Raw genomic sequence first — 13,313 nt, forward strand, 5'->3', positions numbered from 1 at the left:
ATGTAGCCAAATTAGTGCAAACTCTATGATGTTTGCACAATGTTAAGATTGCCTAATGATGCATTTCTCAAAACTTACCCCACTGCTAGGTAATGCATGACTAATTATTCTTACCTTGTCAGAATATAATATAGCCACAAAATATTTACTAATAAATGCTTCCTGGAAAATAAAAAGCTTTAACTGACAGGAAAAATTTTTAAATGAATCTCTTGTTCTAATAGCACAAAATATCTAAGCATAGCGTAAAACATGTACGAGGGCACATGTTAAATAACTGTTTTGTCTGTTTGTTTTGTAGTGCTGGGGACTGAACCCAAGGCCTCACACATGCCAGGCAGGTGCTTTAGCTGGAGCTCCATCCCCAGACCAATAATTTGCTTTTTAAATAATTGTAAGTTCTTTTCTACTGAAACATAAAGAGTTTCTGCCATATAATAACTAAAATATTTCTGGGTAGCAAGCATTACTGGGTGAAGAGAATAAAGCTTAGATATAATCCTCTACATCAAGTATTTTCAATCAAAAAGATATACTAGTTGATAAATACATTTATGTGGTGCTGGGAATTGAACCCAGAGCATTCTACCCCCTGAACTAAACCTCAGCCCTATTTTATATTTTATTTTGAAACAGAATCTCACAAAGTTGCTAAGAGCCTCGTTAAGTTGCTGAGGTGCCCTTGAACCTGCAATCTTCCTGTCTCAGTCTCCCAAGTACTGGGATTATAAGGGTGCACCACTGCACTCAGCTGATAAATACATTTATTATATTGCAAAAGACTCCAAAAAACACAAGCTAAAAAAACACAAAAAAACTACATATAGTAGTTGACTTGAAAGGCAATCCCACTTTAAGATTAAAACAGAGATCATTAAAGCTAAAATAAAAATTAGAGAAACAGCTCCAGTGTCAGCTGAAGGACACTTTCATGCTTCATCATATATTTTATTTTTTTTTTTTTTTGATGGTACTGGGGTTCCTGGAAGCTCTACCTCCGGGCTACACTCCCAGACCTATTTTTTACTTTTTTATTTAGAAACAGGGTCTCTTAAGTCAGTGCGGCTGGCTTCGAACATGCATGATCCTCCTGTTTCCGCCTCCCAAGCGCGGGGATTACACGCGTGCGCCACCACGCCCAGCTCATCATATATTTTAATATGGTTTCTTTGTGTGTGTGTGTTTGCATGGAACTGGAGATTGAACTCAAGGACATTCTACTCCAAGTCTTATCCTCAGCCCTTCTATTTTTTATTTTAAAACAAGTCTTGCTAGGTTGTTGAGTTTTGCTAAATTGCTGAGACTGACTTTGAATCTTCAATTCTCCTGTCTCAGTCTTCCACAAACTGAGATAACAAGCATTTGCCACCATGCACAGGTGAAATCTATTTTTTAAAGCCTTACTAACAAATAAAGTAAGAAGTACATGAGGAGCTGGGCGTGGTGACACACACTTGTAATCCCAGCATTTGGGAGGCTGAGACCAGAGGATCACTGTTCACAGACAGCCTCAGCTACGTAGTGAGGTCCTTTGCAACTCAGTGAGATCCGGTTTCAAAATAAAGAATTAAAAATAGAGCTGGGGTGCAGATAGATCATTCTACCACACACCAAAAAAGTAGTACATGAGGGAGGAAGGTCAGTGTTTATTAAATAATCACTAAATGTCAGGTGATATTATGGCTTCTTACATATTTATCTTAATAACCCTAACAGAAAGTTGGTATTATTTAATTACAAAAGTAACATTATTAGAAGCTGAGCGTGGTGCCACAGGTTTATAATCCCAGAACTTGGGAGGATCACAGGTTCATAGCCAGCTCTCTGCAACTTAGTGAGACCCTGTTTCAAAATAAAAACTAAAAAATAAGGCTAGGGGTGTAGCTCGGAGGTAAAATGCCCCTGGGTTCCATCCCTAGTACTGCAAAAAAAAAAAAAAAAAATTTTAATAATAATACTATTAGAAATTCATTTAACTTTACCAAGATTCTGACTATATGACATATAATATAATGACAATGAGATACAAATTAGGTCTTTATTATTCCAAAGACTATTAGTTTCAATTCTTTTTTTACTTAATGTTAGAAAAAATAAGTAACTGAAACTATATATATGTGGATATGCATGCATGTATGTGGGGTGCTATGAATCTAGAAGGTTCTTATACTTTGAGGTCCTCCCTCTCTCTCTCTCTCTCTCTCTCTCTCTCTCTCTCTCTCTCTCTCTCTGCAGTACTAGGAATGGAATCCAGAGGCATTCTACCGCCGGGCTACACCCCCAACCCTATTTTTTTTTAAATAATTTATTTCAAAATAGGTTCTCACTAAGTTACTGAGAGCCTCACTAAGTAGCTGAGGCTGGCTTCGAGCCTGTGCGATCCTCTTGTCTCAGCCTCCCAAGTGCTGGGGTTACAAGCGTGCGCCACCACACCCGGCTGACACTAATTTCTTATAAGTATACAAGACAAATTAATATTCCCTCTATAAATTTCAAGGCTAAATGGCTAGATAGTACTGCCAGTGAATATTGTCAATAAATATTGCCAATGAATTTTGTCACTTGTAGTGACAAAAATGAATATAAACTTACTTATGCCACAAGTAAACTCATTCATTTAACAACTAATTTATCCAATACCTTTGCTTTTTAGGGGTGGGTACTGGAGATGGAACCCAGAAGCATTGTACCTCCAAGTTATAGCCCCAGTCTGGTTTAATTTATTTGGAAATTTGGAGACAGGGTCTCACTAAAGTTGAAGAAGGCCTCGCTAAATTGCCAAGGCTGGATTCAAAGCTGTGATCCTCCTGTCTCAGTCTCCCAAGTACTTAAATTACAAACGTGCACCATCACATGGTACTTTTTTTTTTTTTTTTTGGGCGGGCCTGGGGATGGAACCCAGGGGCATTCAACATCTAAGCTACACCCCCTGCCTGCCCTATTTTTTATTCTTTATTTTAAAACAGGGTCTCACTAAGTAGCTGAGGCTGTCTGTGTACTACAATCCTCTGGTCTGGGAATGCTGAGATTATAAGTGTGAGCCACCACGCTCAGCCTTGCTTTGGTACTTTTGAAGAGCATAGTTGAGTGGGCATATTCCTAAAGGCTTCTTTCCTTCCTTCACTCATATTTGAGAGGGGTCTTACTATATTGCTCAGGCAGGTCTAAAATTCACGCACTCAAGTGATTCTCCTTCCTCAGCCTCCTGAGAAGCTGGAACTAGTGGTGTACCACCATTTCCAGCTTATAAGGCATTTTTTTAAATACTGGGAATTGAACCCAGGAGCATTCTACCTCTGAGTTATACCATATATATATATATATTATTCTTTATTTTGAAACAAGGTCTCAACCATCTTTGCAAAAATATATATAAAAATAGGTCTGGGAATGTAGCCCGGAGGTAGAAGGGCTTCCAGAAACCACAGTACCACCACCACCAAAAAAAAAAAATCTTAGCCAGGCGTGGTGACACATGCTTGTAATCCCCGCGCTTGGGAGGCAGAGACAGGAGGATCGTGCAGGTTCGAAGCCAGCCGTGCTGGCTTAAGAGACCCTGTTTCCAAATAAAAAATATAAAATAGGTCTGGGAGTATAGCCCAGAGGTCGAAGGGCTTCCAGGAACCCCAGTACCACCTAACTCAAAACAAAACAAAACAAAACCAGGGTCTCAAGCCAGGTGTGGTGGCGCACGCTTGTAATCCCAGCATTCGAGAGGATCAGAGACCGGAGGATCACAGTTTGCGGGCAGCCTCAGCTACATAGTGAGGCCCTCTGCAACTTAGTGAGACCCTGTTTCAAAATAAAGAATAGCCGGGCGTGGTGGCAAACGCTTTTAATTCCCGCACTTGGGAGGCAGAGACAGGAGGATTGCGCAGGTTCGAAGCCAGCCGCGTTGGCTTAAGAGACCCTGTTTCCAAATAAAAATAATATAAAATAGGTCTGGGAGTGTAGCCCGGAGGTTGAAGGGCTTCCAGGAACCCCAGTACCAAAAAAAAAAAAAAAAAAAAGAATAAAAAATAGGGCAGGGGGTGTAGCTCTGAGGTTGAATGCCCCTGGGTTCCATCCCCAGACCTGCAAAAAAAAAAAAAAAGAAAGAAAGAAAGAAGAAGAAAAAAGAAAAAAAAAAAAGAAAAAGAATCTCACTAAATTGCAAAGAACCTCATTAAGTATTTGAGCCTATTTGTAAAGCTACAATCCTCATCTCAGCCTCCCAAATACAAGTATTGTAAGTGTGCATCACCATGCCTGACTTATTGGGCATTCTGACTTACTAGTTTAGTTATCTGGTATATAGTTCTTTTATTCATCCATTCATTCATGCATTTATTTATTTGTTTGTTTGTTTTTATGGTACTGGGAATGGGATTAGGGGCATTAGGGCCTAGAAATCTACCTCTGAGTTATATACCTTAGCTCTAATTTTTATTTTTTATTTTTTGCGGTATTGGGTATTAAATACAGGGGCATTCTACCTCTGAGCTACACCCCCAGCCCTGTTTTTTTTTTTTTTTTCTTTTTTTGGTGGTACTGGGGCCTTCTACCTCCAGGCTACACTCCCAGACCTACTTTATATTTTATTTTGGAAACAGGGTCTCTTAAACCAGCTGAGGCTGGCTTTGAACCTCGCGATCCTCCTGTCTCAGCCTCCCAAGAGCAGGGATTACAAGCCTGCGTCACCATGCCTGGCTCTGTTTTTTTTTTTTTAAAGTGTGTGTGTGTGTGTGTGTGTGTGTGTGTGTGTGTGTGTGTGTGTTACTGGGGATGGAACCCAGGGGCTTGCTACTTCTGGGCTAAACTTTCAGTCCTATTTTTATACTTTATTTGGGAACGGGGTCTCACTAAGTTGCTGAGAGCCTCACTAAGTAGCTGAGGCTGGCTTCAAACCTGTGCGATCCTCCTGTCTCAGCCTCCCAAGCATTACAAAGACCTCAGCAGTTAAGAGAGGTATCTTGTACCTAGAAGGACTGAGATATGGTTACATAAGATGATATGCAAATTGCCTGTCACAATTCCTGTCATATAGTGGGAACTAAAAAATAATATATTTTCTTTTTCTTTTCTTTTCTTTTTTTTTTTGGCAGTACTGGGGATGAAATCCGGGGGCATTCTACCTTCGAGCTACACCATCACCCCAATTTTTTATTCTTTATTTGGAAAGAGGGGCTCACTAATTTGTGGAGGACCTCACTAAGTAGCTGAGGCTGGCTGTGATCCTGATCCTCCTGTCTCAGCCTCCCAAATGCTGGGATTACAAGCGCCACCATGCCCAGCTAAAAATAATACATTTTCTTCACCTTGTTTTTTTGTAGTTTTGTTGGTATTTAGAAACTCTTATGAGTTGAGTTGATTAAGGGGTCTCAAACAAATTAAATCAGGTCATTCTTTGGTTAGGACATTGATTTAGTTCTCTAAAATCATTTCCTCTAGTATAAACAGCACTCAATTAAGTTTTTCCAATATAGAAAATATGTTACATAACTGAGATTTATTAATTTCCATGACATATAATTCAAAGCACTATTTAGTAAGGCTTTCCCAAAAGTTTGCTATATGGATCCTGTTATATAAAGTTATAAACTTATTGACTTAAGAACCTAAGTAAATCAACTAGTAGAGATATTCAACAGATCATTCTTTTCTTTTTCTTTTTTTGGGGTACAGGGGATTGAACACAGGGTCATTTTATTTTGAAACAGGGTCTCACTAAAGTAGCTGAGGCTGGCTGTGAACTTGCAATCCTATTTTAGCCTCTCAAATACTGGGATTCCAAGCGTGTGCCACCATGCCCCACCTCTTCAACAGATTTAATCTTTCTTCCTTTTTTTTTTTTTTTTTTTTGTGGTACTGGGGGTGGAACCCAGGAGTATTTTACCTCCAAGTTACATCTCTAGCTTTATTTGTTTGTTTACTTATTTATTTAGTGGTACCAGGGATGAAACCCAGGGGCATTATACTTCTGGCTGAGTTCAACAGATAACAGATATTTCTTTCTTTTTTTTTTTTTTTTTTTTTTTTTTGGTGGTACTGGGGTTCCTGGAAGCCCTTCTACCTCCGGGCTGCACTCCCAGACCTATCTATTTTTACATTTTTATTTGGAAACAGGGTCTCCTAAACCAGCACACGCGGCTGGCTTCGAACCTGCGCGATCCTCCTGTCTCTGCCTCCCAAGCGTGGGGATTACAAGCGTGCGCCACCACGCCCAGCCCCAACAGATATTTCTAATGTACATGTTTCGTTTCATGACTGTGTATACCTATACATGTTAAAAACTGCTTTGAAGCCGGGTGTGGTGGTGCACACTTGTAATATCAGCATTTGGGAGGCTGAGACAGGAGGATTGCTATTCATGGACGGCCTCAGGTACTTAGTGAAGCCCTTTGCAACTTAGTGAGACCCTGTTTCAAATAAAGAATAAAAAGTAAGGCTGGGAGTGTAGCTTGGAGGTAGAATGTCCCTGGGTTCCATCCCCAGTATTGAAAGAAAAAAAAAAAAACTGCTTTGAAGTAGTGAAACTGTATTACTTACTTTTTTGTGTGTGTATGTGGTACTGGGGATTGAACCCAGGGGCATTCTATCTCCAAACTACACTCTCATCCCTATTTTATTATTTTGAAACAGGGCTCACTAAGTTGCAGAGAGCCTCACAAATTACTGAGGCTGGCCTCAAACCTAACATCCTAGCCGGGTATGGTGGCGCACGCTTGTAATCCCCGCGCTTGGGAGGCAGAGACAGGAGGATCGCGCAGGTTTGAAGCCAGCAGTGCTGGCGTAAGAGACCCTGTTTCAAAAAAATATATAAAATAGGTCTGGGAGTGTAGCCCAGAGGAAGAAGGGCTTCCAGGAACCCCAGTACCACCAAAAAAAAAAAAAAAAACCCTAACATCCTCCTGTCTCAGCCACCCAATCATGCACAACCACTCCCAGCAAACTATATTATTTCGTGTGTGTGTGTGTGGCGGGGGAATACTGGGGTGGAACCTAGGGGCTTTTCTACCTCTTGGGCTATACTCCCAGACCTATTTTTTTATACTTTATTTGGGAACAGGGTCTCACTAAGTTGCTGAAAGTCTCACTAAGTAGCTGAGGCTGGCTTCGAACTTGCGTAATCCTCCTGTCTCAGCCTCCCAAGCGCTGGGATTACAAGTGTGTGCCACCACGCCCGGCTTGCAAACTATATTACTTCTAAACAGAACACTAAACCAAACAAGTATCTTATTTTCAAGTCATTCCACTATGTCGCTCTGATGTAGTGCTTTTCTGTCCATCCCTAGTACTGTTAAAATAAAAATAAAAATTTTTGAACCAGTCAATCTAGCAAAATAAATATATACATATATATGTATGCAGATAGATAGATTGATTGATTTGGGGAAGTGCTGGGGGTTGAACCCAGGAAATTCTACTTCCAGGTTATATCCCTAGTACTTGTTTTTATTTTTTTATGCTGAAACAAGGACTCACTAAGTTGCTATGGCTGGTCTTGAACCTGCGATCCTCTTTTCTCAGCCTCCCAAGTACTGAGATTACAGGTATGCACCACCACACCCAGCTCATACACCCAAATGAAGATTAACAAAGAGCCTAGTATAGAACAAAATAATTTGATTTCTTAAAATCAAAGACTAGATGTTATTGCTGACCCTTGTGAAAGACTTCATATTATAAATAAAGTAAATCTAAGGATAAAATCTGAAGATGAGCAATTAAAATGATAATTATATGGCATGTGAATTATATCTCAATAAAGCTGTTAATAAAGAAAAAAAAAAACCAAACCTTCCATACCTCATCTTAAAACCTCAAATCTAGTATGACTGTTTCAATTCTCTTAATATCTACATTTTAGTTCTTCATAACCTATGGTACTATAGAATTCTCAAAAAAAAAAAAAAAAAAAAAAGAAGCAAAAGCAAAAGAATCCTTTTATGAGCCGGGCATGGTGGCGCACACTTGTAGTCCCAGCATTCGGGAGGCTGAGGCCGGAGGATTGCGGTTGACGGACAGCCTCAGCTACTTAGTGAGGCCCTCTGCAACTCAGTGAGACCCGGTTTCAAAATAAAGAATAAAAAATAGGGCAAGGGGGTAGCTCAGAGGTCGAATGCCCCTGGGTTCCATCCCCAGACCCACAAAAAAAAAAAAAAAAAAAAAAAAAGAATCCTTTTATGACTTGCATTTCTCTTTTACCTTATTTGGATAAGAAATACCATCAATTCATTTAGATAAATTTGTTTACATAAATGGCTTAATTTTAAGTCATGAAAACTGAGAATCTACAATGCTGTCCACACAGTTTCATTTCTGAAGCTTTCATTTACTGACACATTGAACTTTAAACTCTTAACTATCTTTACTTGGGAAAAAAAAATCAGAAGTCTTAAAAATGGGGAGGTGAACACATTTCAAACTGGTGACTCTCAACTGTATTTCTTAGATTCTAACACTTGGCCCTATGGAGAGGAGAGGAACTGTCTTAGCCCTGGGATCCACAGGATAAAAACATATTACTGATGGGGTGGAGGGTATAAAGGCATGAATGGTAGAGAGAGGTAAAAAAAAGGGGAGTTAAGAGATACTTCTTCACCCAATATTCTGGATTATGGATTAGTATCATGTTTATTTATGCCCTTAGTAACATATGAAGAGGAAAAATATCTCTATTGGTGAATCTGAGAAACCAGTTTTTAATAAATAACAAAGTACTTCCACGAACACCCACATACCCAGTCTCTCCATTTTAAATTTTAAATTGATTTAAAATTTGTGAAACACAAACCTTTATGGCAGAACTAGAAGTCTGTTCCCACCAGGCCCTCATACCTGATAGAGGCCAATCCGGCTCCTTCAAAACTCTGAAGAATTAACTACATCAAGAGTCATCATTTTTATGCATTTCATATTTAAACAGCAAATGCTATAGATTAAAAAAACTCAAAGAAATTTAAATTAATATGCATTTCCCTAGACGTTTAGTCTTTTGGCCAGAAAAACATTGAATAACTTGGTAATATACTCCAAATCTGTCTCTTTGACAGTTATATCACCAAGAATATTAATATGTCAAATAAAAATGTGACTCTAATAATATATACTAACTAATTTACCTATACTAATTATTCTGTAATTTAAACTCTCTTACTGGTATATGATAAAGAAATCTTTCTACCAAAAAGAAATTAGAAAAATAAACTACATTGGTTACTAAAAGTAAATTATGTTTAAAAAAAGATTGCAAATCACTTAGGTTTAGGTCACAGAAACTTTCTATGTGAATTAAAACTGTCAAGGTTACCTCCTTATTCTTGTTACTATCTTTATATTTTTCATAATTTCAAGATAATTTATTATTTCAGAATACTTCTTTTAGTCAAATCTCTTATTTTCATGATTTTCAGCTCATAGTTTTCTATTTAATTTATTTAAAAAGGTTTCTCAATTACTAGGGGGTGAGTATCATTTCACTAGTGACCCCAAAAATCAAAAAATTTTTATAATATTTATATATAGGAGTTTCTCAAAATGAGTTTGATACTATCCTTTTACCAACCCTAGTGAACATTTTCTCAGCTTTTAAAAGGAACTGAAACAGATGTTAAAAAGCACAGAAGAAACAGACTTTTAGTTCTACACAGATTCAACATGTCTTTAAAGATCATTCTCAAAAGATACAAAATCAATCAATTTCTACATGTGGATTTAAAGTGAAATACTTATAAAAATATTTTATTTTCTCATATAATTTTTAAACTAGATTTAAATTCTTTTTCCAGAAAAAGAATATTCACAGCAATTTTAGAAGTCAGTGGACATAAAGTGAACCAGATTGTCTTATCAATTTGATTACTAAAAAGTTAAAAAAAATACACAATTAAATCCACAGAAACTGTTAGAAAATATCTGGCAGTACATGAACAGTGAGTAGGGCCAATAAGTTTCTTTGTCATATATAAAGTTTTCCAGCCCTCAACCACAAAGGCCTCAGACTGTATTACACAGTTTGGGAAAGATTGGTACAGAGGTTATCGGTACATAGGTTAATGCATATGAAAAGAATATTTGAAGTTATACTGTAGTACCAAAATCCTCATTTAAATCACAATCTCCCACTTTACTCTTCTCTATCCAAAACTAAAAAAATTTACTGAAAACAAAACTCTAATGGACTTTTAGTACCATTTTAAAAGATGAGAGGTATCTTATTAGGCAAGAAACCTCCAATTAGAAGGAGAGATAAAACTTCAAAACAGCCAGGCGTGGTGGCGCACCCTTGTAATCCCCGCGCTTGGGAGGCTGAGACAGGAGGATCACATGGGTTCGAAGCCAGCCTCAGCTACTTAATGAGGCTCTCAGCAACTTAGTGAGACCCTGTTTCCAAATAAAAATATAAAATAGGTCTGGGAGTATAGCCTGGAGGTAGAAAGCCTCTGGGTTCCACCCCTAGTACCAAAAAAACAAAAAACAAACAAAAAAAAAAACATAGACGTATTTTTCTTTCCTTTTTCTAAAGCAAACACACTTAGCAATATATAATCCCAATTTAAGAAAAAGAAAATAAGTGCAATTGGGAAAGCCAATATTATGGAAAGTATTAATACTAATCAAGACTTTTTTCTATTAATTTATCTGTCAATCTTTTATTCTAAATCAAAGTAAAAATTTGAACCAAATCTCAAAGTGATTTGAGAGCTGAGTAAAAATCAACTTAATAAATTTCAGACATTAATTTTTTCATTAATACAAGAAAATGCCTTTAAGTCAATATTAGATTCAAATATTTAAAAACTCTCAATGAATTTAAAATAATTGTGATGTCACATATATTTTTAAATGTAGGGAAAACATTATAGTAGTATGCTATAAACAGAAAACAGTCTTGAGAGTTTGAGTTCTTTTTGAAATCATACAAAATAAAATACTTTTATCTTTGAGCAAAATCTTTAACAACAACTGTTAAAACAGCCAAATGTGGTGTCGAATGCCTATAATCCCAGCTATTTGGGAGGCTGAGTAAGGAAGATCACAAATTTAAGGCCAGATTAGGCAATTTAGTGAGACTCTGGTTCAAAATTAAAATGGTGAGGATGTAGCTCAGTGGTAGAGTACCACTGGGTTCAGTTTCCAGTACCACAAAAATAATGTGATATAGAAATTCAAATATAATTTTCTACCCACAGCTTGGTATTTAGCCTTCTTAAATATGGTCAGCAAAGGTTTTAAACTGGTTCCCATATTTGAAAACAAGGTCCACTTTAGGAGATGGCACATTTGCCAATGTGAAATCATAAGAAATAATAATTATATCAAGAAAATTACACTAAAAAATTTTAAGGTGAAAGGCATATATTTTTAAACCTTCTAAAACAAACCCTCAAATGACACTCTTTTTGAAATGAGCTTTGCCAGCACTGTTCATGTTGGCCAGATAACACCCTAGTTTTCTTTAATAAAAGTCAAATGAAATGCATACCAGCAGCAACTACAGCTGGAGGAGGCGAGCCTGCCTCACCACCACTTGTCTGACTCATTGATGCTACAGATGTTTCACTAGATGGAGGTAACTGTAACTCCTTTGGCAGAAGATCATAGACAGATTCTGTGGAGAAAAATGGGAGGAGAAAAAAATTTTAAGAAAGTCAGCCAACAAACTAATGATATATGCATGAAATCAATGTCTTTTCTCTAAAAATTAGTATGTTATTCATAAAAAAAAATCAATCCAGTGCTGGGCATGGTACAGCACACCTATAATCTCAGTACTTGGGAGGCTGAGACAGGAGGATCACAAGTTTGAGGAGAGTCTCAGCTACCTAGTAAGATCCTGTTTCAAAATAAAATAGAACTGAGGGTATAACTTAAAGACAGAAAACCCCTGAGGTTCAATCCCTAGTACAATAAATAAACAAGCAAACCCCATATCATTAATGTTATGAGTTATTGGCAAGTATTTTTCTTTTAGTGTATAATTTTTGTTTGTGTATGCATGTGTGAAGCGCTGGGGATTAGCTGGGGCTTTCTACTTCCCAGCTAAACCTCCAGTTCTATTTTACTTTTTACTTGAAAACAAGGTCTCACTAAGTTGTGGAGGGGTTCATTAAGTAGCTGAGGCTGGCTTTGTCTTAGTGTACAATTTTATTTAAAAATGAATAATAAATTTTCCTTTCACTCTGCTCCTTGTTCTTTTTTATTTGGGGAGGGCTTTATTCTTTATGTTCAAGATAGCTCTAAATCTTAAAATTGGATAAAACTGGACAGAATAGAAAAAATGTCAATAACCCATGATGGTCCAGTATCTATAATAGTTATCAGTGTTAACTTGCCATCCTTTATATATCAGATGGCATATACTAGTACAGCAGCTTTAAATTGCCTTCTCTGCCCGGAATAGTGGCACATGCCAGTAATCCCAGTACCTGGGAGGCTGAGACAGGAGGATCCCAGGTTCAAAGCCAGCCGCAATAATTTAGGGAGGCGCTCAGTAAGTTAGTGAGACTCTGTTTCCAAATAAAAAATAAAATAAAGTTGGGCATGGTGTCACCCACCAGTAATCCCAATACTTGGGAGGCTGAGACAGGAGAATCGCTGGTTGGAGAACAGTCTCAGCAAATACTGAAACTTTCATTAACCTAGGGAGACCCTGTTTCAAAACAGCCGGGCGTGGTGGCGCACGCTTGTAATCCCAGCCTTTGGGAGGCTGAGACATGAGGATCCCACAGATTCAAAGCCAGCCTCAGCTACTTAGTGAGGCTCTCAGAAACTTGGTGAGACTCTGTTTCCAAATAAAATATAAAATAGGTCTGGGAGTATAGCCTGGAGGTAGAAAGCCTCTGGGTTCTACCCCCAGTACCACCAAAATAATAATAATAATAATAATAATAATAAATATAAATAAAGTCAGGTGAGGTGGCACACACTTGTAATCCTAGTACTTGGGAAGCTGAGACAGTAGAATTGCAGGTTCATGGCAAGCCTCAGCTACTTAGTGAGGACCTCCACAACTTATAAGACCTTGTTTCAAATAAAGAATAAAAAAATATGGCTGGGGTTACCTCAAGGGTAGAATGCTCCTGGGTTCAATCCCCAGAATACAAGAATAAATTAATTAATTTTAAAAGTAGGGCTGGGAGTGCAACTCAGAAGCAGAATACCCCTGGGTTCAATCCAGACTACCACAAAAAATAAAACCAAACTAGGAGTGTAGATCAGAGGTAAAAGGCCCCTGGGTTCAATCCAGACTACCACAAAAAGGAATTGGTAGCCAGGCATGGTGTCGCATGCTTGTAATCCTAGCATTTGGGAGGCTGAGACAGGAGTGT

At 37.8% G+C, this 13,313-nt stretch overlaps 1 protein-coding gene across 2 annotated transcripts in view; it reads right to left on the bottom strand.

The window, feature by feature from the left end:
• The window catches only part of NFAT5 (nuclear factor of activated T cells 5), a gene marked incomplete at its 5' end in the record, with an annotated part of 97,120 nt that overhangs the window by 48,421 nt on the left and 35,386 nt on the right, over nucleotides 1-13,313 (bottom strand). For both annotated transcript variants that reach the window (XM_080702055.1, XM_080702054.1), the window contains one exon: nucleotides 11,468-11,593. In XM_080702055.1, coding sequence (XP_080558181.1) covers nucleotides 11,468-11,593 — 126 coding nt within the window. The remainder of the gene's footprint in view (nucleotides 1-11,467; nucleotides 11,594-13,313) is intronic.

The sequence above is a fragment of the Muscardinus avellanarius genome (assembly GCF_963383645.1).
Source record: "Muscardinus avellanarius genome assembly, chromosome: 10".
In the NCBI taxonomy this organism is placed as follows: Eukaryota; Metazoa; Chordata; class Mammalia; order Rodentia; family Gliridae; genus Muscardinus; species Muscardinus avellanarius.